Source organism: Toxoplasma gondii, chromosome XI (assembly GCF_000006565.2).
Source record: "Toxoplasma gondii ME49 chromosome XI, whole genome shotgun sequence".
Lineage (NCBI taxonomy): Eukaryota > Apicomplexa > Conoidasida > Eucoccidiorida > Sarcocystidae > Toxoplasma > Toxoplasma gondii.
Window position 1 is genome coordinate 1,559,505 of NC_031479.1, and position 24,031 is coordinate 1,583,535.

Below are 24,031 nucleotides of genomic sequence, written 5' to 3' on the forward strand. Positions count from 1 at the left end.
TAAACAGAAGTGTGATCATTCAAAAAAAGAGCTAGTGCACACGGAACGCGCGCACGCACATGCAAGGGGGGAGCGGCAGCGGAGCAAGCAGCAGACAGTCAGAAAAGACGGGGCAGGAACAGAATCGTTTCTTCGTCCTGCGTCTTTGATTTGTGAAGGACCTCAAGGAACCTCAAAGGAAGAGCGTTATCGAGGCTGCAGCTCCTGGACGGTGTTGAGAAAGCTTCGTGACGAACCGTATTTACCGGAGGGGTGGCATATAAGTTAGGGAATGTCAAACGATGAAATTAACATCTAAAGCGAGGACAACCGGGTACCGAATTACATTCACAGATGGACATCCTTCATCCTTGAGCGCTTTGTGCATCAGCAACTCCAGTCGAGGGTACGGGCAGACAGTTTACCGACGACCACTCTAAGGCGACTCCCACAGTGGTAGTTGTACACCTTGTACACAAACGGCGTTTTCCTCAGAAGTACGCCGGATTTCCCTGTTTAGACATGTACTTATGACGGGACGAGACTCATATGCAATCCATCTCGTAAGTCGCCTCCAGTGAGAGATAGAGCAGCCTCGAAAAAATGTTCTGGCGGGTATGCACTCTCATACGAACCTTGTTCCAGAGAAACTGTATAAACCTCACCTTGTGGACGTCGTGCTTGCTACGTGTCAACTGCGTACCAAACAAGCTCGTGTATGGTCCGCCTGCTTTCGTCTAAGATAGCATTGGGGATAAAAAAATACGTGAGACACAAGACCGAGAGCCGTCGTCGGTGCCAAGGACGTTTGTTTTCATGGAAGACAGTGCGGCACTGTTCAGAATTTCAGGGGGTCGTTTTCAGCGATGACATCGTGCTAATATAATCAGGTTGCATACGAGGCAGTCACAAACCTACGATCCACTGTACCCTTCAGGAAAAGAGTAGCCTTGTACTATTTCAGAGGGGGGTATATGGGCTGTTGCTGTGCAGGAAAGGCTCTTGGATTCTTCAGCCGGCTTCCAGTGAAGATGAAACTGCTTTGCTTGGCCTGGACCCTTTGGGGTTTTTCCTTCACACAACTGACAGAAACGCGTTTTGCTTGTGAAAATCCGGGGCTCATGGATACTCAGCTATTTTTACGATCTTTCAAACCGTCCATGAGAGACGAAACGCGGGGAAATAATTATCTTGCACACGTGGCGGCATGCCGGCAAAACGTACGGTGACGTTCGTCACCAGCCCAGCCCATCGTTCGCCTGGTACAGAGAAATCGTATATTTCACACTCGAAAAGTGTCTGAGTGGAGTTATAGTTGTTTCTAAATGATCGTATGCCGCCCCAAGTACCTCACTTTCTTACGTCAGGAAGAAGCATCCGCGCTGGCCTCCATGAACTTCCTGTCAATCGAAAATATCCAGTGGCTCTGAAGATGCAGCAGCTCTTTCAGCTAAATAGGTACAAAGAACTTGAGAAGCGTTACTAGATTTACATAGACAAAAGACGTCGCAGTTCCTGGCGGCTGCGATAGAATATCGAACCTAATACGACTTAACGTAGGTCACCCGCGGTTGAACGCGTGGTCTGCATGTATTCACTCAGCAATTCGCTGCATCGCCTTCAGCAACCATCAGTTCCAACGGTGGAATGTACCGACAGGCGCAACCGAAGACAAAAGTTACGATGACCTGTGCATATACACAGTATCTGTACGCTTCGCGGCAGGCGACTACACCATGACGTACTGCACGAATCTGCTGTTCTTCAGGGTAGAAATCGCATTGACAATATCTGCAACTCTCACTGGTGACTTTCAAGTGTACACAAAGCCTCAATGGGGTAAGTACGTCGATAAACCGACTTCATGACGGTTAGGCCTTCCGGCGCTCAAAGAAATGTTATGCACTCCATCGTGAAGGTTCGCGTATGGCAGAGTTGCTTTATCAGTTCGAGAAATGCGTCTGTTTCAACATCGTCGCAATAACTTTAGCAGCGCTGTGTAGTTGTGGATGAGATTCAAACCTCTCCGCCCGCTTCCTCGTAGTTTTCTGAGGATCGATGTGACCCAAAGGCTACAGACCCTGACCATCCTGGCATCTCTGCACAAATCCCTCCTTGCCTGAATGGTATTTGTAGACATCCAAAACACTTTGTCGTTGGCACTTACGTCATCTAAATGTCATCAAAGTACCAATAAAGAGGATGAACGAAAGGACCAGATTTTTGTTGAGTGACTTGACTCTGCGGAGTCTGCGGCAACCCATGAATTAGGCATCTTGTCAAGACAAGGGTCGCTGGCGTTGTTGAGTAGCCCTCCGCTGCTGCTGGCTAGCGAGTTCGACTCTCTTTTTTCCAGTCCTCAAGAACCTAGCGCACGGAGTGTTCCGCTTTTCTTGTGCCTCGTTCAAAGCTCAGGGGAAAAGGCAGTTCTGCTGTTTTTGACTCTCCTTGGAATTCGGCGGGAGGCGCGTTTTGTCTCATCCGGCCGCGTCGTGAGTCTGCCGCTAGCCAAAGTCTGCGGGCCGTTAAACCAGCATTCCGCAAACTCGCCCCCTTTAAAATGCATTCTTTGTGTAGACAGTGTGTTGTTTCTTTGTGCTGCTCCCCTTTTTCGTAAACATCCGAACTGAAGAGGACCTCCCTGGAGTCCTCTTTCTGGTAACCCCAATGTCTTGTTCGCGCCTACACACGCTGGATCGCAGAGCTCCCCCCAAAAGATGTCGCGATTCCGTTACTCTTTCTCCACTGAAGGCTTATTCCCCGTGATAAGCGTTGGAAGAAGTGGCTTTCCTCTCTTCAGAGTGTGCTGTTGAGTCGAGCGCTGCAGCACGTTCAAGAAGCCAGAGACCTGCTCGACCCCCGCGCTTCGGCGCCGCCCCCCCGAGAGCGGGAGCTGAAAAATGTGTCCTGGACACACGATTGCTCCCGGAAACTCGAGGCTTTTGCGAGGCAAGTCTCGCTGAATTACCCCTCGAGAATGCACCTTCGTCCCTTGTCCAGAGTTTGCAAGCCCTCTACTTTTTAGGCGCCTTGCCCATGGACAACGATGACTAAGCTACCGGCGCCGAGTGCAGTTGCGCCCGAAGAAGCGAATGCCGGTCGCGGAGCTGCTTCAGTGACACATTTTCAAGATGAAGAACGAACAGCTCTCTTGGGAGGATCTGGGCGATCCAGAGACAAGCCGAGCGACAAAGGCGCCCTGGACAGTTGCCAAGTAGCGACAAGAGGCGACCAGAAAATTGACCGGATGCGAACGCAGCATCGGGAGTATCTGAAGAAACTGCATCGGTTAGAGAGGCTGTACACCAGACTGCGAACTGTACGGTGTCTACTCTCTGTTGCGTGGGCTTTCACTCTTTCAGCTCTCCTCGTTAGTGCCCTCGTTCTCTTTCTTTTAGTCTTATGGGATCGAGCGGCGTTCTACCAACTCGTGCTGCCAGCGTGCTCGCTGGTGAAGGCTTTCGGAGGCGCTGTTTTGGCGACTGCCCTTCTAGGAACTTTCACGAGCGTTGCACTGTTCCTCGTTTTCAAGGTTGGAACTATTCTTTTCTTCGTTCCGCTCTACTTACAGTCCATTCTCCTCGCTGCGCTGCTCGCGGCGGTTTGTGCACATCCGCTAAATCTCGTTAACAGTCTCTTGGGGTGTTCTACCGATGTTCAACTCCCTCTGAACACTGCAGTCTCTTGCCTTTTTCTAGCGTGTGCTCTCTTGCTCAATGGCATCTTAGCAGATACGCCTCACTTCTTTGTCTGGATTCTTCTGCCTCTGTTGCTGGTCACGCAAGTTTTCGTCCTCATGTTCCGGTCCCCTCGTCCTCACGGAGGCAGAGCGTCCCACTGCTTTCTCTCCGTTCTTGAGAGCTCACCTTCTTGGATCGCCTTCTTGGTCCTGCTGGGGCTGCATGCAAGCCGCGCCGCCGTCTACTACACCGCTTTGCATCAGAAGAGAATTTCGTTTTTCCGGCCGCCGGACACACAGATCATTCAGTGCCCCCCTCCCTCACTCTTGCCGTCGAATTCGCTGGACAGTTCCGAGACACATTTTGCGGTGGAAACGCATCCGCCAGAAGTTACCAATGAAGTTCCAGGCAAACGAACTGGTCCTCCAGTTCCCCGCAGCTCTCCAAATTTGTCTGGCCCCGCGACTGCCACCGCGGCTGCCCGTTCCGCTGGACTAACTGCTCCGTCAAACGAGAAAGCGCACTCTGAACCGCGAACTTGCCGCGAGAACGAGGGAACTTCTGATCAGCAGACCCTTCACCTTTTTGGAAAATACAATGCATTTGCTCAGCAAAACTTGTGGCGGCATGGAGTCACAGCATGCGGGTGTGCGTTGATTGTTGCGGGCATCATTTCACTGTCTGTACACTTCGCTCGCCACACTCCTTCCACTTCTGTTCCTCCGAACCGCAGCTCACTCCAAGATGTGACTCATCCCAGTGAGACAGGGGACATCGAATCTTTTCTTGAGACGCTCCAGACGCACGCAGCGCTGTCTTCAGTCGAAGAGAGAACTGCGCAGCCCTGCGCTAGAAAAAAGCAGGCAATGACACCAAGTGACCAGGATTTGGAAACTCTGCGATTAACGAGTAGTTTTGCGGAACACCACCGGCGCCGCTCGTCCCACGTGACAGCAGATGCTCAAGCGAATGTTTTGAATGCTCGTGGCCTGTCCCAAAGTCTCTCAGCAAAGATCAGTGATGTGGTTCCAACTCAGTTCACACCTAAGTTACGTTGGCACCAGATGCCCAGAAGGAATCGAGAACGACGCGATTCGGCCGCGAAGAACGATCCACCTGAAGGGTATCTCCATGAGGCGCCTGTAACCGCTTTCGCCTTCCTGGCACGGTCGCCTTACCCGTCAGTAAACGAGAAGTTTCCGCTTTACCCAGGAAACGATAGCCGAGAGGTGACAACAAAGGGGATCGAGAGGTTCGCGACGTACGGTATCTCATTTCTAGGGTCCGGGTCAACCTCACCACACGATTTCGGGAAACCTGGCCGGGACTCCACCTTGCTTCTCTGCGGTTTAATTTTTCTCGGAAGTGGCGCCGCGCTTGCGAGCGTCCAACTCGTCTGGCTTCTCGCCTGCTGGATCGACAGTACGCTTTTCGGCAGAAAAGGGATTTGTTGTGGGATTCGAGAGTTTTCAGCTGATGCGGGGTTTCCCGGAGAACAAGCGCGAAATGAGTGAACGGATTTGCAGGTGCCGTAGAGTACAGTGCGGTGAACTCGGTGATATCAGGAAAGGGCAGTAGACAGTGGGGATTCGAGGCCGTTTCGGATACGCACAGAAAGTTAGGCTCCGGATATCTTTCTCAAATCCTAGCGGTGAACGGATGTCTCAATTCCTAGCCTGGAGACGGGGTCTTTTCGATCCTGAGGGGAAGTTTTCCCGCCACTTTGGGCAGTGACAAAGATTGTGGCTGCGCTGCGGACACACGCGTGAGTATGTTTTCGTGCGTTTTTTCTGCAGATCTCCTGTTTGCAACCATGGCGCCGATAAATCGCAATCTCCCCTGTGTGCTCAAGACGCCAGACATGCCGCTGCCTCCAGGTAAACCGAAACTGGGACCCGCCGGGCCACTGATTTCGAAGCTGTTGCAAACTGACACGGAAGCGCGTGAACTACGCAAGAGCGAGGAAACCCTGAGTGTGGATCCGGGACTCGAAACGGACTCAGAGGTTCAGGCATCCTCCGCCGATGCGGACTCCTGGCTGGAGAGCTCCGAATCTACCGACGACTTTGGCATTACCGAATGGGAGCAAGAAATGGACAAGGAACACGTTCAAAAACTAGGTCTCGGAGAAGGCGACAAAGGCACTGGCCTGGAAGGATAATGAAACAACCGGCGCCGACCAGCCGGCGGGGAAACCGGGCATCGCCGCGAAAGAGTTGAGGCGTCACACCCCGATGTTTACGTTTAGTATTTTCGTGCAATGCCACTTTAGCAACACACACCTACGGGGGCTGGCACGGATTTGTTTTGCAGGAGTCTCTCCAGCGAGCGAACCGAAAACGTTTTGCTCTGTGTCCTGAGCCCAACGTGACTTTGGGTTATGGGAAGTCTGCAACTGAGTGCCAGGAGCCCCGATTTTGGTAGATTGTCCCTGGAGCGGTACTGGATATCCCGCAACAGTGAAACGGACCTAGAAAGAACAGACCACTTCTTTGATGATCTGATTTATTCACGCTCGTTATGCCATGGGGTCCAATTTCGTTGGCAGCTCTTTTCGTGTACCGGCTCTAAAAAAATCTCGCACGCGACGACACAACGGACAGTTTGGCCCAGCGTACACAAGAGGATCTACCGCACTCCTTGATAAACTGTGGACACACCTTGGAGCCATATTAACACAAAAGAACGTCTTACCACTCAAATATTATGAAGTATGCGTGTGATGTGTGAGCTGCGCGAGAGTTACACTTGGGCTCAACATGTAATACAACAGTGGCCAAGGGATTTTCATGTCGATATAAAGCGGTACTGTGGTGAAGTAACAGTCAAATAGAGTTATTCCATCACCAAGTGCAGACGGAGTCGAAGAGCGTGGCGTTGCCGCATTTGGGACTGCCAGTAAAACTAATTGAGTCTCAGCTGTGGAAGACCGGTGAATGGTAACAGCAGTCGGTGACAGGCTGATTAAAGAAGGGAAAAGTGGAATTTTGTCCACTGTTGAGATCCGGATGGGTTCCATTATAACTCCTCGCGAAGTATCGAGTCCGAAACACCAGGCGTTTCCCGTGGTTTCCCCTTTTCGCGATTCTCATTGGAGCAGCGATACTCTTGAGCACACCCGGTTGAGATGCGTGACAGACGCAATAAAACAGAACGGGCATAAATTCGTCGTCATGTTTAAAGCGCATATATTTGAGTCTTTCCGGGGTCCGATACTCGACCTCACGACGTCATGGGAGAACTGGTGAAAGCTCTGTCCCACTCGCCATCACATACTGCAGTCGCTCACCAGAACATACAGCTCTTTCCTTGCATACTACAGGAAAGAGGGAAGTAGTAGTTTATTCACTTGCTCTCTCAAAAGTCATACAAGGTACAAACAGTGCGACAGGTGTCAAAGAAAGTGTGGAAGTCCCGAGGGACGAGGCAGAATCTGCGCAGACGCCGTGAAACAAGTGACGATCTCTCTGGGAATAATCCACAGAACTATGATTTGTCAGTTAACAGTTAATTCGTTTTAAATTTGATATTCTGCACAACTGAGCTAAACTTTTTTATACGGCATCCGTTAGATGAACTACATTATTTGAGAAACGCTCTTAGGTGCGTGACATTTTCCCGCGTAGACACACAAAGTGTGGCTAAGAGAAAGCTCAGACTAAGTGCCCGCGCAAGACGTTAGCAAGTCACGTTCCGACGGGAGTGCAACTGAGACAGTGGCACAAACTGGAAAGGATTTGCGTCTCTAGCGGCAGCGTTTACATGAATAGGCAACGAGCTCTGTGAAAACTTCCTCTTCCGTGTGCTTGCATTCCATCTTCGTCACCGTGTCTGACCGCATGTTTCCTGTTCCTCTGAACGTCTAAAGCTCACAGGAGAAGACTGAACTTTCGACGTTAGAAGAAAAGATAAGATGCATTGAGGTACAGCTGACGGGAAGGAGAGTGAACTTTAAACGGATGCTACATCTCCCCGCCCCTATTGCTAACAATTCCTCGGTAGATATTGATCAAGAACTTACACTTTCAAAACTTGAATTAGACATCTTATCCTTTCAGTTACATGGAGGGTCAACAAAACAAACTGTGCATTTGGCTGTCGAGACTTTTTTGAAAGGTGGCCTGGAGTTACTGAACGAAGAGCTGTCCTTTTTCCAGGAACAGGCGATGCTTGCTGTTCTAAACAGTGTTATTTGATCCAGAACACTGAATTACATTTGTTACTGAACCATGTTTCATGCTCAGCGGCGCTTCACTACCTTGGTTGTGATATTTCATTTACTTCGAAAAATTCGATACCCTACCCGAAGACAGGAATACACCTTTCTTCATCGTGCACGAGATGCATGTTTAGGTCTGCTTCATCGTTTTGCGCGAGAATCACGGTCAAACTCGTGTCTGCAGAGAACAAAGACGCATTTTCCTCGGGGCATGTGGCGATGAAAACGGGGAACAACAGCCAATCCATTCCCGACCCCTTTTTTTCGCATGCGGGTCAAATGCGGACTCGGCGTATATTCGGGGCCACGTCAGCGCTTTTTCACGGGCTGCCTCTGCGCACCACTCTTTTTGCATTCTGTTCTTCCACGCCTTGCCGGGTAACCCCTCAAAAGCCGACCCGGTGTTTATCACACGGGGCTTCCTCGCTTTTTCTCCAGTGTCTCGTCTTTCCTCTCCGTGTCTTCTTGGTTTTGTGGTGTTGTCCGTCTTCCACGCCGTGAATTCTGGAGCGTCTTTCGGTACACATCGAGGAGGGCGCTCCGCTGTATCGCGCCCTTCTAGTGACTTTTTCTCGATGGCCCAGTCGGTCAAAGCAACAAAGACATTCTCCTGGCTCTATTCCCCAGTTCAACCGGCCGTCATTTTTCTTGCAACCGTGGACACATTCTTCTCCTGAGCCGTTTCCAGATTCTCCCTCTTCTGTATCAACACCTGGAGAGAAGACACAGTGAAGGGAGACTCGTCAACAGTGTGTGGAGTTCTTTTCGTCGCTGTTCTTCCAAAGTCTTTTTGTTTTCCGGCTTTCTCGGAACCACAGACAAAACGCGCCTCTCGCCATCACGTGGGCCGCCCCGTTTTGCATTGTTGAGTAGCGCCTCTGCGTACACACCCCAGATACGTCTACGCCGTTCCTTCTCTTCTTAAGCTTGCGTCTTCGGAGTTTGTGACCGGCTGTGTTCCCCGTCCGCAGCTCACCCCTCCATTCTCCGACTCAACACGCGTCTTTGTCTTGTCTTTGTTTCGCCCGAAGTTCTCCTTCGAGCCCTGCCCTTGGGCAGCGCTCCGGTTCCTCGTCGCCTACACCTTGCCCTCTGTTTCCTAGAGACCCGCAGACGAATCACAGATCTCTTTTCATCGAACAACAGACTCAGCTGCCGTCCGGAATTTCCTCTCCAGCGAAAGCTCTGTTGGCAATCGTTTCGGCGAGGTATGCCAAGGGAAACGACTGGAAATTCTAAGACTCCTCCAACACACCCCACTGGACTACGGAAGACAGGTGAAAGAGCTGGTATGTCTGAGCACCACCGCGGAACAGCTTGCTCCTTTCAAGGAAACGCGTTTCTTCCGAAAGGTGTTCTGCTCCTCTGGTGTGAGACTCTCAACTGCACATGTAGCCACCAGTGAACTGTACGTGGGAAGATGCAAAAGCTAGTTTAGAGTATTCTGCAGTTTAATCTTGGCGTAGACGTCCGAGAATCTCTTGAAAACCGTGCAGGGTGGGGTGGTTTAACTGTCTCAAGAGTCACTTTCGAAGAAGCCCGCGGCAAAGATGAGTGATGGACAGCAGAGACGAAACGAAGTCCCGGAAGTAGGCTCACAGATCGGCTTTTCCCCAGTCCGCCCAAGTGAAGGTGAACTGCCCCAGCTGATAAAGTGCGCTGATCAGAAGAAGAGATATCTTCCCCGTGATTTCCGCGCTTTAAGGGCAACTGCAGGAAATATTCAGAGCCTATCAAGTTCTCGATACGCGTTCCGTGTGCCTCATCCAGACAGACGCTCCTTCCGGTGTCTGGGGTGTCAACATGCGCGAGGGATACCAGCAACGGAAGTTGCGAAACAGACGCAACGGCGGACGTACACCGGAAGAGGCGGGAGTTTGTGGTGTGTCTTGTTCTGACGGCTGCGGGATCCTGTTTTTTTCGAATCTTTTTGAGGGAGGTTGAGCGTGATGTCGCACACTCTTTGAACGACTGTTTCACCGTGCATTTTCGTCATTGTGCCGCTGTTTTCTCAGTTTTTTTTCTCCGTCGCAGACTCGTAAGAAATCTCTCCACCGCTGCGTTTTCTGTGCCTGCAGATCGGTTCCCCCGTCAACTGCACCACCATGAAGGCCCTTCTTGTTCTGAGTGCCTTGCTCGCTGCCTGCCTTCAGGGCAGACTGGCCTCTGCTGCAGATCAAACGGACGGGGTAAGTAGTGTCTTTTTGCGTCGTTTTTTCTGCGTCACACGCCACGTCTGTCGATTTTAGGTCGCTGGGCGCAGACGGTCGGAGCTGCTGAGCAACATTACCCGAGAAAATCGAGTCGAAAACTGTGTATCTCATTCTGTTGCGGCGGTGTCGCAGACCACTGAGAGGACATCTCTCCTTTAGATTCCGCCAGCACCGCGTTGTTTTTCTCCTGCGCGTCTGGTGCGTCGCTGCGTCTGCCCTGCGGGCACTCTCGCTCCCGCATTTCGTTTTCAGAGTTTCTCTTCGGTCTCGTTTTCTCTTCTGGTTGACCTAAAAAGACGCCATATGGGCGGGTCCGAAATTACCTGCAAACAACGCGGCTCAAAAACGGGGCCAACGTCTCTGTGAAAACGCGTTTGTTTCTTGCTCAAGCTCTCCCCCTCTGGAGGCACCGCTGCCGTATCACACACACCTCACGCGTCTGCCAGCGCGGCGGCTTCTGCCGGGACCAAAGTGCTGAGTAAAGACGCTCTAAAAAACTCTCGACACACCGTGTCGCTCGTTCGTGACCTCTGCAGGTTCCCCCTGACAGTCAACAGGACTACCAAAACTATCAACAGAACCAGTACTACGCTCCAGAAGAGGAGAACGGCGTTCCGCCACCGCCTCCAGTAAACACTTACGGCTCCGCAGACGTGGGAAGCAATGCAGGAGGTACCCCGCCTGCCGCAGCCCCCTACTACCCACCCCCGCAGCAGCAGGGCTACGTACCCCAGGACCAACAGGGGTACGCCCCGCCCGCGCAGCAAGGCTACAACGCCCCTCCTCAAGTGCCTCCTTCTCACCAGGTTCCTCCTCAGTATCAGCAACAGTATGTGCCTCAGTACCAGCAACAGCGCCAGCAGGGGTACGCACAACAGTACGCTGGAGGCGTACCTCCTCAACAGGCCCAGGGTGGGTACCAGCAGAACCGGCCGGCCCCTGGGCCGCAAGGTGGCTCTGGGTACGGAGCTCCGGCACCTGTGGGCCAACAGGCCCCGCCGCCGCCGCAGTACAAAGCGCCGCCGCCTCAGGGCACTCCTCAACAAGGGTACCCGCAGGGCGGGGCCCGGGCCCCACCCCCTGCGAGTGCGCGCACGGGTCAACCGGCCCCGGCGGCTGCGGCCCCAGGGTACCAAACCCAGCGCCAGGGCCAGCAGCCCCAGAGACCCGCGCCTGTGGGCCAAGTACCCCAGGCGGGTCAACCGGCGCCTGCCCGCCAGCAACAACGACCGACTCCTCCCGCCCAACAGCCAAGACAAAGTCCGCCCCCTCCTCAACAGACTCCTCAACAGACTCAACAGCGAACGCCTTCTCAACAAACGCAACAACAGAGAGCAGCGGCCCCCCAGCAGGCCCGCCAGGCTCCTGCGGCTAGCCAGCAACAGAGACCTGTGCAAACCGGAGGAGCGAACCAAGGCGCTGGGACTCCTCGCGCCGGAGTACAGACACCCCAGGCCGGTGTAGGGGCGGGTGTACAGACACCTCAGGCTCAAGGGGGGGCGACACAGCAGAGACAGCAGGCTCAACGCGCTGCTCCTCAGAGAGCGGAGATGAAGCCCGCAGCTCCAGATGAGGACAGCGAAGAGGAAGAAGGCGACCTGGAGGAACGGATTCGCCGCGAAGACGAGGGACAGGTAGGGGGGCGGTTTTGGAAGAAAGAGACTGTGGGCAGAGAGGCTTTTGGGGAGAGGACGGATCTGCGACAACTCCGTTTGATGGCAGTTGAAAGATCTGACGTTTTAAAACAGTTTTGACAAGTTAAATTGCTGATTTTCATGACCAGATCCACGCACGGTTTGTTTTGGTCCGCGCTCGTGAGTCAAGGAGAGGTCGAGAGACCCCTCTTCTACTCGAAGACGAAGGTAGGTTTCTGGAGACGCATGCGTTGAGCTTTTCGTGTTTTCGCTTTTCAGCTCTTCGACGACGACGACGACAGCGCCAGTTCGCTCATGGAAGAGTGGGAGAAACACATGCAGAACTTTATTCCAGATATGCTGGTGAGACCAAGGACCCGCCACATGTGCCGACGACTTGCCCGAAAACAGAGATTTACCTTCTCGACGTAGCTGTGAAGGACCAGAGAGATCCGAGACAAATGTAAAAAGTGGAGAGAGAGAACAAGGCGGGGAGAGAGGCTCGACGCATGGGAAGAGGTGGCGAGGCCGGTGTCTTGGTTTTCATTTTCGCAGGTCACTTTTCCTCTAGCTCCGCGAAGTGACGAGTACTTTTACGAGCACATCGAGGCGAACGACGGGGCTGTTCACCTCAGAGGAGGTTTCTTTGTCGGCGGCGACGAAGGCTCGGCTTCTGTGGATTTCTCCATCACGGATCCCGATGGTAAAGCCCCGAGAAGATGCGAATGCGTGTGATGGAAGAGGGAGTTTTCGAGAAGCTAAAAAGGGTCGAGTTCACAAATACATCACAGAGAAACTGAACAGCCGCGCGACGCGTGAGAGCGCCTATCTGGGCTTTTGCGAGTTCACTCGAAGCTGGTTGTTCGTCGCCGATCCTGTTCCCCCCTTTTCGTGGAGACTCGACTGTCTCTTCGGGTGGCTGCAGAGACAGGGTGTGTGTCAAGGGCGAGTGTGCAGACACCAAGAACTGGTGGCAAGTCTCCTGCGGTGCAAAGTCTCTGCCGTTTTCCTTTGCATGCACGGGCAAGACCCGCGTGGTTTTGCGTCTCCCACTCGCCAGCGAGATGGCGCTGTCAAGCTTCAGAGCTGCAAGCGGAAAGCGTCTCGAGATTCACACCAGTTGAGAGTTTAAGGTCTCTCTGGTCCCCGGGTCACCGGAAAGAGACTCGGCGTGACGGGGAGCGAGTTGTAGATCTGCTGAGTGGTCTTTCGCGAAGCGGTGGGGTTTCACTGCACGTATGTCTTTTCCGTTTCGAAGAACCGAAGGAACAGCAGGCGGCGCAAGAGCAGGTGTTCCGGTTTTTCTCTTGTCTCAGGCGACATCATCTACAAGAAGAGCAAGAGCGAGGGTCTGTTCTACTTCACTGCGAAGAAGAAGGGCACTTACTCGTTCATTGTCTCCAACCACCAGTAAGGCCGGGTCTTCGGTGTGCGTATTGCTTCGCTTCGTGCTTGCACTGTAGATCTCTGAAGACGATCCCGACGCACCCGCTTCTCGCGTTTTTTCCCAACGTGTAGACCCCCAAAGTGAGAAACCGTTTTTTTGGCTCGACATCCGGTGTACATGCACCGCTCCCGTGAGTGTTGCTGTTGACAGGTGGCTGGAGAGTCGGATGGTTACGTTCGCGATTGGTCGAGGCAACGAAACGGCGTTGATGCCGAAGCACGTTCAGACGGCAGGCGAGATGGCAGACACCTTGCAGAACCAGCTCAGAGATATTCAGGTGCGAAACAATGCTTTTCTCAGTGGTTTCGTCGGAATTTGAGGATGCCTGTCCGTTCTGTGAGGCCCCTGACAGTTCCAGCTTCGACAGCCTCGCGAGTCTCACGCGAACGTTCAGGGAAGGTTTAGGTGCCTCTTACGTACATGAGTTGTGAGGAAACTCTTTTGTCGTTGCGCCGTCACTTTCACCTGGCAGCAGAGGTATTGGAGACATCACGGTCGAGCAGGGTGACAGTGTCCTGACGCGCGCGGCTCTTCGTTTTCTGGCAAACACGGGTTCCTGCTCGAACAGCGAGATACGTTTGACCCGTCGCCGTCGTTCACCGTTTCCGTTTGCTAACGACCCTCTCCACCCGTGCTCTGTTTTTTCTTCAGGCGGAGACGACTTACCTGTGGATCCGGCAGCGTTCGCATGCAGAGGCGGCCACAGCGCTGCACTCGAAACTTTTCTGGCTGGCTGTTGTTGAGTTTGCGTGTCTCATCACCACCTCTGCTTTCCACGTCTTTTACATCCAGTCTCTCGTGTCTGACAAGCGCATTCTGTGAGGGCGGAGTTTCGCCGCGGTGACGGCACCTGCGTTTTCGAGATCTTCGTTTCAGATCAGTGGTCGATGTTTCTTCTGAATCAAAACCTGTTATCTTTCTGGCTGCCTCACGGGCGCGTGCAGACGCGATCTCTGCACCTCTACACAGGAAACTCGCAGCAGCAAGCTGCGTCTCCGGCCCCTCCTCGCGCCGCAGCGAAGGAAACTTCACGCTCTGTTTCGAGAGGCACGAGATGAATTCGACTTAGAATGCCAACTGGGAGACACCGTGAAAACCTCTTTACTCCGGAGTTCACTACGAAGCTACACGGCGGATAGTTTTCTTCTCCGCTTACCTGCAGCCACCGTTCTTTCCTCAGGGGTCTGCCCCTTTTAGGACAGCTACCAAGGAAAGGCAGATCTGACTGCTCAAAAGATTTCTGTCGGCCACCTTTGCTTGTTATTGCTTGCTTTTCTACCGCTTAAATCTGTCACTCGTTTCTGCGTAGACTTTCCTAGTCGTTTCTCCCCGTCTCCTCAAAAGGAAGGATCTCTCTGAGTCGTTCAGGAACTGCGTGATGCCTGTCAACACTTGGTGCGGCGGGGGAGGGGGGGAGGGGGGTCGCCGAGCTGAGGGCTGAGAGACAGTCGGAAACGCGTAGTCTGAAACCTCCCAACGGTTTCTGCAATCAACCTTCATCCCACAAAATTGAGACTCTAATTTAACCCTGTACAACACACGGATTCACCACTCGTTTCATCGCTGATTCGGTACGACTTAACTGCTTTACTCATTTTCAAGAAACATGAATTTGAATTCTCAAGCGGTGACGGTGATTGTCGCCCCAGCTCTGGTTTCTAGCACGAACAACAGATCCTAGATCCGGTTGACAAACACATTGAAGAAAGGTTAAACCGACAGGCCATCTCGGAGCCCATGCGTTTCACGGCGAAAATGATTAACGGAGGCAGTTGCCCAGTTTTCTCCTGGCCATTTGGAATCCTAGATCTCCACAGAACGGAAAGGTCTGGGGAGGAGGAGTCGCCCTTCGAGGACTGCACATTAACAGTCTTCGACGTCGATCGAATATGCGAATTTCAGGTGCCCTTGAAACCCTCCTGCACAAGGGAACTCGGCGAGAGTGCATTTTCGCTTCACATATGTGTTCTCACTTGTCTTTTCAGCTACCCGACATGAGTACATACAAGCATGTATAATATATATATATATATATATATGTATCTATTTATATGTATATATATATATATATATGCCTACGAAACGCTTGGATGAGTGAAAGCATAGGAATGGAGAGGTAGACAGATGCAGGTAGATCTTCGTCGATGTCTTTCTTGTACTGCTTCACGTTTTTCTGCCGCGAAGACCGCTCTGCCGCCGCCTGTTCCGCGTGCATGCCGCCGTGCATGCATCCGCTGTCGACGTTGACATCTTCCTCAGTTTCTTTGAACAGCGCTGGAACTCGAGCAGAGATTCCTCTTGCCACTCCATCCTTTTGTCATCAACGAGAAGGACCGCATTTCCCTCTAGAAGTCTCCGCGTTTCTGCTGTTCCGCGGCCCCGTCTTGCGAGGTATAGCCTCAGCTCTGTGTCGCCGAGCAGCGTTTTCTTCAGTTCAAACAACTGTAGAGCTTCCAACTTCCGTTGATTTCTGCAGACGGGTTTTCACCGTCACAGAGTGATTCACTTCGTTTCCGTTGTCGATTTCTTTCAAAAGTGAAGACGTTTCTTCTGCGTCTCGAGGCGTCTCCGCCCTGTCGCGGTCGGTCTGCATGCACGGCCTCTCAGCTGTTTCGTCCGCGAAACGCCCCTCGAATCAGGATTTTCCGTCGTTTTCCTCTTCTCTTTCTCGTCCTCGGTATCCCTCTGTTTCGCTCGCGGCCTTCCGACTCGTCGCATCCCAGGCGAAACGCGTCTGCTCTGCACTTCCTCTGCGAAGGTGAAAACAGTTTTTGGAGCTGAGCGACAAGAGACCGAGAAAAACTTTTCTCCACAATGCTTGTCGGCAAAAGAGGAGCCGATGCCACGGCGTCTCTGGGGGTCGGAGAACCTCAGTTAAAGAGGAGACAAGTAGAAACGGGAAACTGCGTTGTCGACTGCGGTAAGAAATGAGAAAAAGGCTCGCTTTCTGATTTTCTGGATCCTCTCTCCCTTTAGAAACTCACGCGGAGAGCAACGAGAGAATAACCCACTAGATTGACAAATCTGTTTCGCTCTTCTCCATTCTTTTCGTCTTCTCTCTCTTCTTTCTCTTCACTTTCTCCTCTCTTCTCTCTCTCCTCTCCTGTACCACTCTGATTGTGCCTCGCGGTCACTGCCCCTCGCGAAGCGTAGAGTGAACGTAGGCCGACCCACCGAGGCTCTGGATGCCGACGTTTCTCAGGCGTCTCACCTCTTCTGTGAAGACGCGGTGGTTCTTTCTAGTCGAAGATCGATCGAAGAGTCTCCACCGTTCCGGAGGGAAACGTCTGTGTTTTTTGGACGTCGTTATGGCCTCACTCTGAGGTAAACGCGATGCTCACGTCCTGCTCTCCCAGCCGATTTTCTTCGAAAAGAGACGTTCTCGCGAGAGCTTGATTCGAGCTCTCGCCATCTGGCACAGACACTTCGGCCTTCACGACTCTCACTCGTGGATGCGTCTCGAGTCTCTCCTAGAACGCACAGAGAGGCCGCCAGGCCCTCACTCCTCGTTTCCGCTTTCGGTGTGTGTCTCCTCTGCTAGGCGCCTATCGCCTGCTGGCCTCCTGCTACGGCGACAAAGGAATGAGGAAGCAAATGGAAGACGAGCATGTCATCGTGCCTTCGCTTCTCCCTTTTCAACCTGCTCTCTCGCCAGCCTACGACTTTGCGTACGCGGAAATGAGACAGAAGCCAGAGAAATTGTCTTCTAGAGTGAACGGAAGCCGAAGAACCTCGGGGTGGACTCCGAGAGAGCTGTCACAGTTTCAGTCTCAGTTCTCAGGTGCAAAGTCAGCGTCGCAAAACAGACAAAGCAGACTTCTAGCATCCGTCTCTCGTTACCAAGGGAGTCGTCAGGGCCTTCACATGCGATGGAGACACGTCAACCTAGCCACATTTACATAGACATGTATGTACATTTACATAGTTATACATAGACATACATAGATTAACTAAATGGGTATGTGTATACATAACTATATATATATATATATATATATATATATATATATATATATATATATGCATATCAACTTGGACAAGGAGTTCAACTGGCTTCTGCTCACGTTCCCTGCGCGGCTCTTGTTTTTCTCTGGTGCATGTGCAGACTCTTTGCGGTTTTCGATGGACATGGAGGACGTCAGTCTGCTGCATTCGTCAAAGAAGCTTTTCCATCCGAACTTGCTGCGCAGTTGCTCCTTCTTCAGCAGGAGAAGGAGAACGGCTCGAGCTCTTCAGTTTCTGAGGAAAAAGCGGATGCGACAGCGTCTGCTGCGAGTGCAGGAGGCTTGACAGATCGAGAAATGAAACAAGTGAGTTAAAACACGCATGCAGTGACACCCGAGCTCTCAGGTGTATATACACCGGGCGACGTGCCGACCTGTAAGAGGAGGAAGCGCGAGAAAAAGAGAGCAGTGCTTGTCTGGTAACGAGAGATGTTTGCATGTTTTTCCTCCAAAGAACACCAGCTGTTCCTCTCGGAAACGGCGTGTAATCCGAGGCGTCCTTTTGTAAGCGAAAGAGACAGTTCGGAAAGTGGTGAGAAACTTCACAGAAAGGAACGTTTTTGCGGCGGTGTGGTTTCTTCTAGACAGCTGAGAGAGATGCCTTGCGGCGCGACATTCTCCGAACACAAGCTGTTCAACAGCCTTAGTGTCGCAGGAGATTGAACATTCTGACACTGAGTTTTTTCAGCTTCCTTAAGCAGTCCCTTGGATTCGTTTCGTTCAGCAGGGTGCGACGCATCTGGGTTTGCGGCTTTCTGGAAAGGAACAAGTTCTGCAGGAGAGAAAAACCAAGAGAGGGATTTCTGTTTGTCGTGTTCAGGTGATCTATGGAGCCTGCCGGAAAGTGGATGCGCGCATAGCAACTGAAATCCCCTCCTGCCGTGGTGAGCATGCGTTTTCGTCTTTCGCAGTCAGTCGCCACTCAGGTGTTTCTGGACACGAGAAAACCCCCCAGCGAGAGGCTGAACAGGAGGCTTTTCTCAGCTGCTACAGAAACTTTTGCAAGCTGCGTCTCAGGTGTACGTACACCGGGTTGGACTATTTACTCCTGGTTTGGGGACGGGTTTGCGTCTCTCGACAGCACCAGTTGCTGGAAAACAACCGTGACTTTTCTATGGGCGAAAACCGAGTCCGGCAAAGCTGCCTCTCGCACAGTGTACGTACAGCCACTTGCAGTTCTGAGAACCTGGAGTATGCGCCTCGGCGAGAAACTCAACAATCTGCATTTTCTGTCGTCGAAGTAGCACGTGCGTTGCGTTCTCCCTTCGGATCAAAGTTGGATATAACAACTGGACTGAATGCACAACGATATGTTGATCCACAGCTGCGACACACTTGCATGCTCGCGTCCCTGGAATGCATTCGGATGTATGCATGCCCCGTAGATGGGTGCACCGCGGTCGTCGCACTTTTCCACGGCCAACAAGTCTACGTCGCTTGTCTCGGAGACAGCGCCGCGTATTTGGCGCGAAGAAAAGATCGAACGCTTCACTGTAAGTCCGACGCATTCATAAATATATATATATATATATATTTGCATATTTTGTAGAGGTTTGTACAAAGAAGGTGGTGGCGCATCCGAAGACCAAGGAGAGTGTCTGTGTGTACTCAGAGTTACTTTAAGGCTTGTATCTGGATAAAGGTTTCTGCGAAATGCAGATTCTAAGATGCGACAGCCTCCGTACACATTTTTGATTTGGTGACTGAGAGAAAACCGGTGTGAAACAGTGTGTGATCCCACACACCCTTTTGTAACTGGGCAGCTACATCTGTTAGCGCAGCGTTCCGTCAGAACTAACGTGTCACAGCTCTTTATAGGTGTCTAGATCTGACGGAAATGCCAGGAATATCTTGTTGCTGAATGTATAAATATATATCTATTTATATAGATATGATTATTCAAAAATGTGTATCCATATTTGTATATTCGTAAAAATACTAGTCCAAATACATTTATAAATTTATATATATATATATATATCTAAACGTGTGTCTATATGCTCAAGTACATATCTCTAAATGTATATATCTTTGTATATGTATATAAATTGTGTACTTGGATTGCATGCATGGATTCGTTGTGCACGTAAATACTGGCCTACTGGAGAATTTGGGTCAGAACAGTTGGCGCCGGTACCCAAGGACTGCAGTTGTCGTGTTGATGCGTACAGGGACAAGTGAGGAAATAAAATTTCTCCACAAGTGCCTCTAAATGTCTGTTGAGTGTGTTGTGCCAGAGCCGTCATGCAGTAGAGAAGATTAGTTCGAAGCTGAAAATGTTTTTTTTCGCAGGCATTCCTCTGACAGAAGTTCATCGTCACTGGGTGATCGAAGAGAAAGAGCGAATCGCCCGAATGGGAGGAACGATCGAGAACGGCAGGGTTAACGGTTCTTTGGAAGTAACGAGGTCTTTCGGTGACATTTCGTAAGATTTTCCGACTCCTTTTTCTCCGAATGTTTCCCTTAACACCTCAGCAATTGTCGCTTTCGATGGGTCTCGCCTTTTATCTGTGTTTTTTATGACCTAAAAACCGTTCAACGGTTCATAGCGTCGGAGCGAGAAAAGGGAGTTTTTTCCTTTGTTCTGTTTTTTTAGGGTGTAGGAGTGAGAACGAAGAGATTTTTTTGTCTTTTTTTCTGCGCAGACTGAAGCGGTACGGCGTCTCGTGTGTGCCAACAGTGAAGAAGTTCACTCTCGATCCTGCGCTGGACGAGTTCGTCCTCATGGGATGCGATGGCTTCTGGAACTGCTGGACTGCGTCTGAAGCCCTCAACCTCGCGTCGGAGGCATGGGAGAAGGTCAGAAGGAATTCGCCTTTTTACGGTCGGCTAGATTGAAAGAGCTTTCTGAACAATAGGGGTCACTCAGGAAATTTGAGATTAAAACTCGACGAGAAATCGAAAGGGTGAAAAGTTGCAGCGTAGACAACCAGACGGGTGGCAGACAAGCTTTCATGGACTGTGGCGGAAAATGCTGGTGAGGCGAGGATTCACGGGCGCGGAGAAATTTGAAACACGGAAACGTTTTCTTTTCCAGGTCAAACAATTACGCGACAAAGTCCTGTTGGTGGAGTTTTCCGGGCTCCACGCACATTTTTCAATGCCAATCGATCCTTTACTCTCTCTCTCTATATATATATGTTTATTAATGTATATACGTATACGCTTGTGTATATGCAGTCGCAGGCATTCGTGCACGTGGTCGTATATGGAGAACCGCATTGATAACTACAGAGGTAGCTGCGTACGCATGCATATATCTGCACCTCTGTATTCTGGAAAATAGATCCATTTTAACGCATGTATATACATGTATATATATACATGTATATACATGTATATTCATGTATATATATATATATATTTGTATTTAGGTTCGGAAGCTCTGAAGTGGATATGAGAGCGAGAGAGACGTTGCCAAAACAGGAAGGGCATGAGAGAACAAAGGAGAAAAAAGTGCATTAGCACAGGGAGAACGGATTGAAGTTGTTACGTGACCAGCGAAGGGGGACAGAGAGCCGAGAGCCGACTTCTCATTTCTGAAATTGGAATATTGGCTTTTGTCTCTGCATTTTCGCTCTGCAGGAAATCCGGTCAAGCAAAGTTCACTCGAGGCCCGTGGACCCGCAGAACGTTAGCAAACAGCTCGTGAGTCGCTGTCGGATTTCGATAGAAACGCTCGTACTTTTAGGAGAAATTGCTCTTTCCCGAAGGTCTTTACCCGGCACTGTCGCTACATTTTCGACACACACTTTTTAGAAAGAATGTCGAAGACTAGCGTTGAATTTCACTCGTTTATCCGATGATCTCCTCTCATTGGTACTGTACAGTAGAAAGCGTCTCTGTACAAATGCTCCGCGACGCAGAGGTGTACAACGCAAATCGAACAAACACAGACTTCAGAATAGGATCTAAAATATCGACTACAACTTGTCTACGTCAAATCGAAAAAACATAGTTGCCGTGGTGCCTAGGATAGTGCAAAGACTCTTTTTTATCGCATGCCGGTACTTGCAACTTTGACTGGCCAGTCACCTTCACAAGTGTGTATCTGATTATAAACTTAGATGCGCAGATGGGCATCGCCCGTCCTTTTTGGAGTGTGCGTACTCGCCTCCCCAGTCCAAATTAAGGAGTTCTGTCGACTTGTACCACAGTAAGCAGTATTTGTCTGTCGTGGAATGGAAGTTCGAACCGCTGTGCGGTCAGTGTCTTCTCTGTTTGCCAGTGTGCATTTGCCTGTTTGACAGGTGGAACATGTTCTGATCGATAAGAAATCACAGGTGAGTGCGCCGCGGGTCTTCTCATGCCGCTCACATGTGCTGTGATGCCTGATTTGTGTGGGTCGATCTTTTTGTGCTCCAGTTCGAGGCGGAGAAATAGGGGACGTAGGCCTCCAGACAGTGAGCAGCTCCCTGTCGCTGGTTGTCCTTCCGTAGTTTCACGATTTGCATTTCTCCCGTACAAAAGTTCATGAGGCGGGCAGGGGGCTATTGACTGATATCCCTATCCCAGAAACGGACATAGGTACCGCGACACTGACTCCACAGTCAGAGAAATCTTGTTTCCGGTACAGAAATGCATGCACACTTTGAGCAGGTGTTGTTCTTTGTGGTGCAAAAGTGCAAGCGCAGTGTGTATTCTTCATGGTGTCGATGGTGTACACTACATGTGGGTTTTGCTCGGATGACCTCTGAAAGCGCTGAACAGTCAGAGGTTTGGGGCCGTCATATTTTTCTGTAAGTGTGGTGGTACGGCGAGTCTGTGTGGATGTCGCTGCAGGACAACATCACGGTGTTGCTCTTGAAAATTTCAAGGAAATAAGCCTCGCGTTCCCTAGTTATCGGTCTGACAAAAAAGGAGTAGACGTCATCGAGAGAACAACTAGTTCCCGGTTCGAGGAGTCGACCCGCAGCGCTTCGCGCGAAAACGTACACCAAACCGTGAACCGAAAATGAAATAGTGGCGGGACCTCCATGTCGCCTCTGAAAAGGCCCTCAGATTTTGGTGCATCGGGGGCTGAACTTTGACGTACTGAAGCAGCTTGGAATTGTAAAAGGCATACGTAGGGTTTTGCACTTGAGGGTTAACTGAACTGCTTCAGCCGAAGCACCGCACGTACGCAAAATACGCACGACGAGGTATGAGGAGAGATTTTCGGTGGATCACTTTCGCTCGGCGACCGAAAACTAAGACGCAAAGAGCAAACGGATGAGTAGCGGATTTCCGTGCAAAGTCTGAGAGCACGTCGGCCAACAAGAACGCAGAAGTTCAGCTGACGCGCGTTGATTTTAACGGGCTCTCTGCCGCTACGTTGGATCGGTTTGATCCACGCCCGAATCGAGAGTCCGGCACAGCGACGCTTGACGAGTGATACAGACGAAATGCGGCGCAAGAGAAGTCGAGAATAGTAAATAGGAAGACTGCGTTTACTGCATTGATCTCCTGCGTGGTTTTTCCCAACAACCCTCCAGAGAACGCCAACTAACTCGGACAGAGTCGAAGGAAGCAAACACAGCAAGGTGTGAATGCTTTTGCATCAGGCGTGGATGTGTTTGCGTCGGAACGCATTGATGTGATCTGATGTGGTTCTCTTGCAAATTTCAAGAATATGCAGGGTATAGGAAAGCAGCGATGGCGAATAGGCTACGTTTTTGACTTCCTCGCGGGTGAATGCGTGCACAGATGCGGAAGTGGGGAAAAATGCGCATCACGGGCAGCGTCTGAAAGTGTTTAAAGTGCTCTAAAATGAAGAGGAGTCTCATGTCTCCAAAACGAGCTGGGCTTCTGTTTGAGAGGCGTAACCAGGTGCTCAAGTGGGAATCGAAACTGGAAGCACCGGGGGTAAAAGGGCTGGTGGAGTATACAGGGGGAGTGCCGGTGAGGGATGGGAATTTAGCGTGTTGCACGCTCGTCGGCAACCGGGACAAAAGTCTGGCTAACATTTTTCTGTTTACTTTCGGTGAATTGAGCAAACCTAGCATCTCTGCAGCAAAATAAATTAGAGGGAAGGAGCCCGGTGTGATGGAGTGTGGCGCCGCACGCCGTGGCACCGGCCAAACAAGTTTCCTGTCTGGGAATTTGGGGTTTTCACGATCTCAATGAAAAGGAATGCAAGCGGAGAAAGCACGTGTCTCGTAGGCGCGTACAAACTGGAAGGATTCATGAAATCTCTCGGTTTTAGCGGCAGCGCCGTTACACCCGTTTCCTCAGGTGTACCGATGGACAAATACCAAACGAAATATCTTCTATCGCATGCGGCGAACTGCCAAAAACCGCTCAACATGAATGGAGCCCGAGATAAATCCTCTAGAGGAAACAGCGTGTTTAGCTCAAAGTGTACTAGAACTGCTAAACAGCGTTCACTGAAACGCAGAGCGGCCCGATTCGAGCTGCTGGAAACGAGAGCCGCATGCGTGTTACAGTAGAGAACCACAGGGAATCTTCAGTTCTGTCCGCAAAGACGCGTGAAAGATACTTTGCGAAGTGAGTCCTTGGGTGTCGGGAACATGAAGAACGACAGCCATCAGCCCGTCAGTGAAGAGAAGTACAGGCTCAAGCGTGCTGAATACGAACCACAGTTTCGGATTGTAAATGGATGTCAGGATGCTACTCACTGTACCCTGTTTTTTACTGTCCGCCCCACAATAGCAGTAGTGCGGACGTGGATTCTTCGGGGGTAGGTGTTAGTAGCGGTCGCCATAAAAATCTCTAAAACGGCGAGGCGAAAAAACAGGACCTACCAGACCCAACCAGACAGGTTTGTACTAAGTTCGCGTTGTATCGCATCTAGGGTGAAGCTAAAACATCGTCCAGCTTAATCTTTTCCCTTGCTTCTTAGTGAATCAAGTGAGT

The 24,031-nt window shown here is 51.1% G+C and overlaps 3 protein-coding genes across 3 annotated transcripts; all 3 read left to right on the top strand.

Annotated features, from left to right (window-relative positions):
• The first annotated feature begins 2,436 nt into the window (after nt 1-2,436).
• On the top strand, nt 2,437-6,174 carry TGME49_310740 (hypothetical protein). The gene is made up of 2 exons (XM_002364279.2): nt 2,437-5,081; nt 5,456-6,174. The coding sequence occupies exons 1-2, from the start codon at nt 3,026-3,028 to the stop codon at nt 5,818-5,820; spliced, it is 2,421 nt and encodes an 806-aa protein (XP_002364320.1). The 5' UTR covers nt 2,437-3,025; the 3' UTR covers nt 5,821-6,174.
• Nucleotides 6,175-8,287: 2,113 nt separating this feature from the next.
• TGME49_310750 (emp24/gp25L/p24 family protein) lies at nt 8,288-14,677 on the top strand. Its single transcript, XM_018782642.1, has 8 exons — nt 8,288-9,167; nt 9,957-10,067; nt 10,628-11,725; nt 12,005-12,088; nt 12,281-12,428; nt 13,042-13,135; nt 13,323-13,449; nt 13,824-14,677. The coding sequence occupies exons 2-8, from the start codon at nt 9,984-9,986 to the stop codon at nt 13,992-13,994; spliced, it is 1,806 nt and encodes a 601-aa protein (XP_018635551.1). The 5' UTR covers nt 8,288-9,167; nt 9,957-9,983; the 3' UTR covers nt 13,995-14,677.
• A 777-nt stretch (nt 14,678-15,454) lies between these two features.
• Nucleotides 15,455-24,007, top strand: TGME49_310760 (protein phosphatase 2C domain-containing protein). Its single transcript, XM_018782643.1, has 10 exons — nt 15,455-16,092; nt 16,714-16,840; nt 17,278-17,482; nt 17,997-18,060; nt 18,562-18,669; nt 19,469-19,601; nt 19,822-19,975; nt 20,762-20,824; nt 21,427-21,459; nt 21,959-24,007. The coding sequence occupies exons 1-10, from the start codon at nt 15,987-15,989 to the stop codon at nt 21,998-22,000; spliced, it is 1,035 nt and encodes a 344-aa protein (XP_018635550.1). The 5' UTR covers nt 15,455-15,986; the 3' UTR covers nt 22,001-24,007.
• The last annotated feature ends 24 nt before the right edge of the window (nt 24,008-24,031 follow it).

Coding starts and splice junctions, on each gene's coding strand:
- TGME49_310740 (XM_002364279.2), top strand. CDS start 3,026: ATGACTAAGCTACCGGCGCCGAGTGCAGTTGCGCCCGAAGAAGCGAAT. Junction 5,082..5,455: donor TCTCGCCTGCTGGATCGACA/GTACGCTTTTCG, acceptor TTTTTTCTGCAG/ATCTCCTGTTTGCAACCATG.
- TGME49_310760 (XM_018782643.1), top strand. CDS start 15,987: ATGCTTGTCGGCAAAAGAGGAGCCGATGCCACGGCGTCTCTGGGGGTC. Junction 16,841..17,277: donor TCGCCAGCCTACGACTTTGC/GTACGCGGAAAT, acceptor GTGCATGTGCAG/ACTCTTTGCGGTTTTCGATG. Junction 18,670..19,468: donor AAAAGATCGAACGCTTCACT/GTAAGTCCGACG, acceptor TTTTTTTCGCAG/GCATTCCTCTGACAGAAGTT.
- TGME49_310750 (XM_018782642.1), top strand. CDS start 9,984: ATGAAGGCCCTTCTTGTTCTGAGTGCCTTGCTCGCTGCCTGCCTTCAG. Junction 12,089..12,280: donor ACTTTATTCCAGATATGCTG/GTGAGACCAAGG, acceptor TCATTTTCGCAG/GTCACTTTTCCTCTAGCTCC. Junction 12,429..13,041: donor CTCCATCACGGATCCCGATG/GTAAAGCCCCGA, acceptor CTCTTGTCTCAG/GCGACATCATCTACAAGAAG.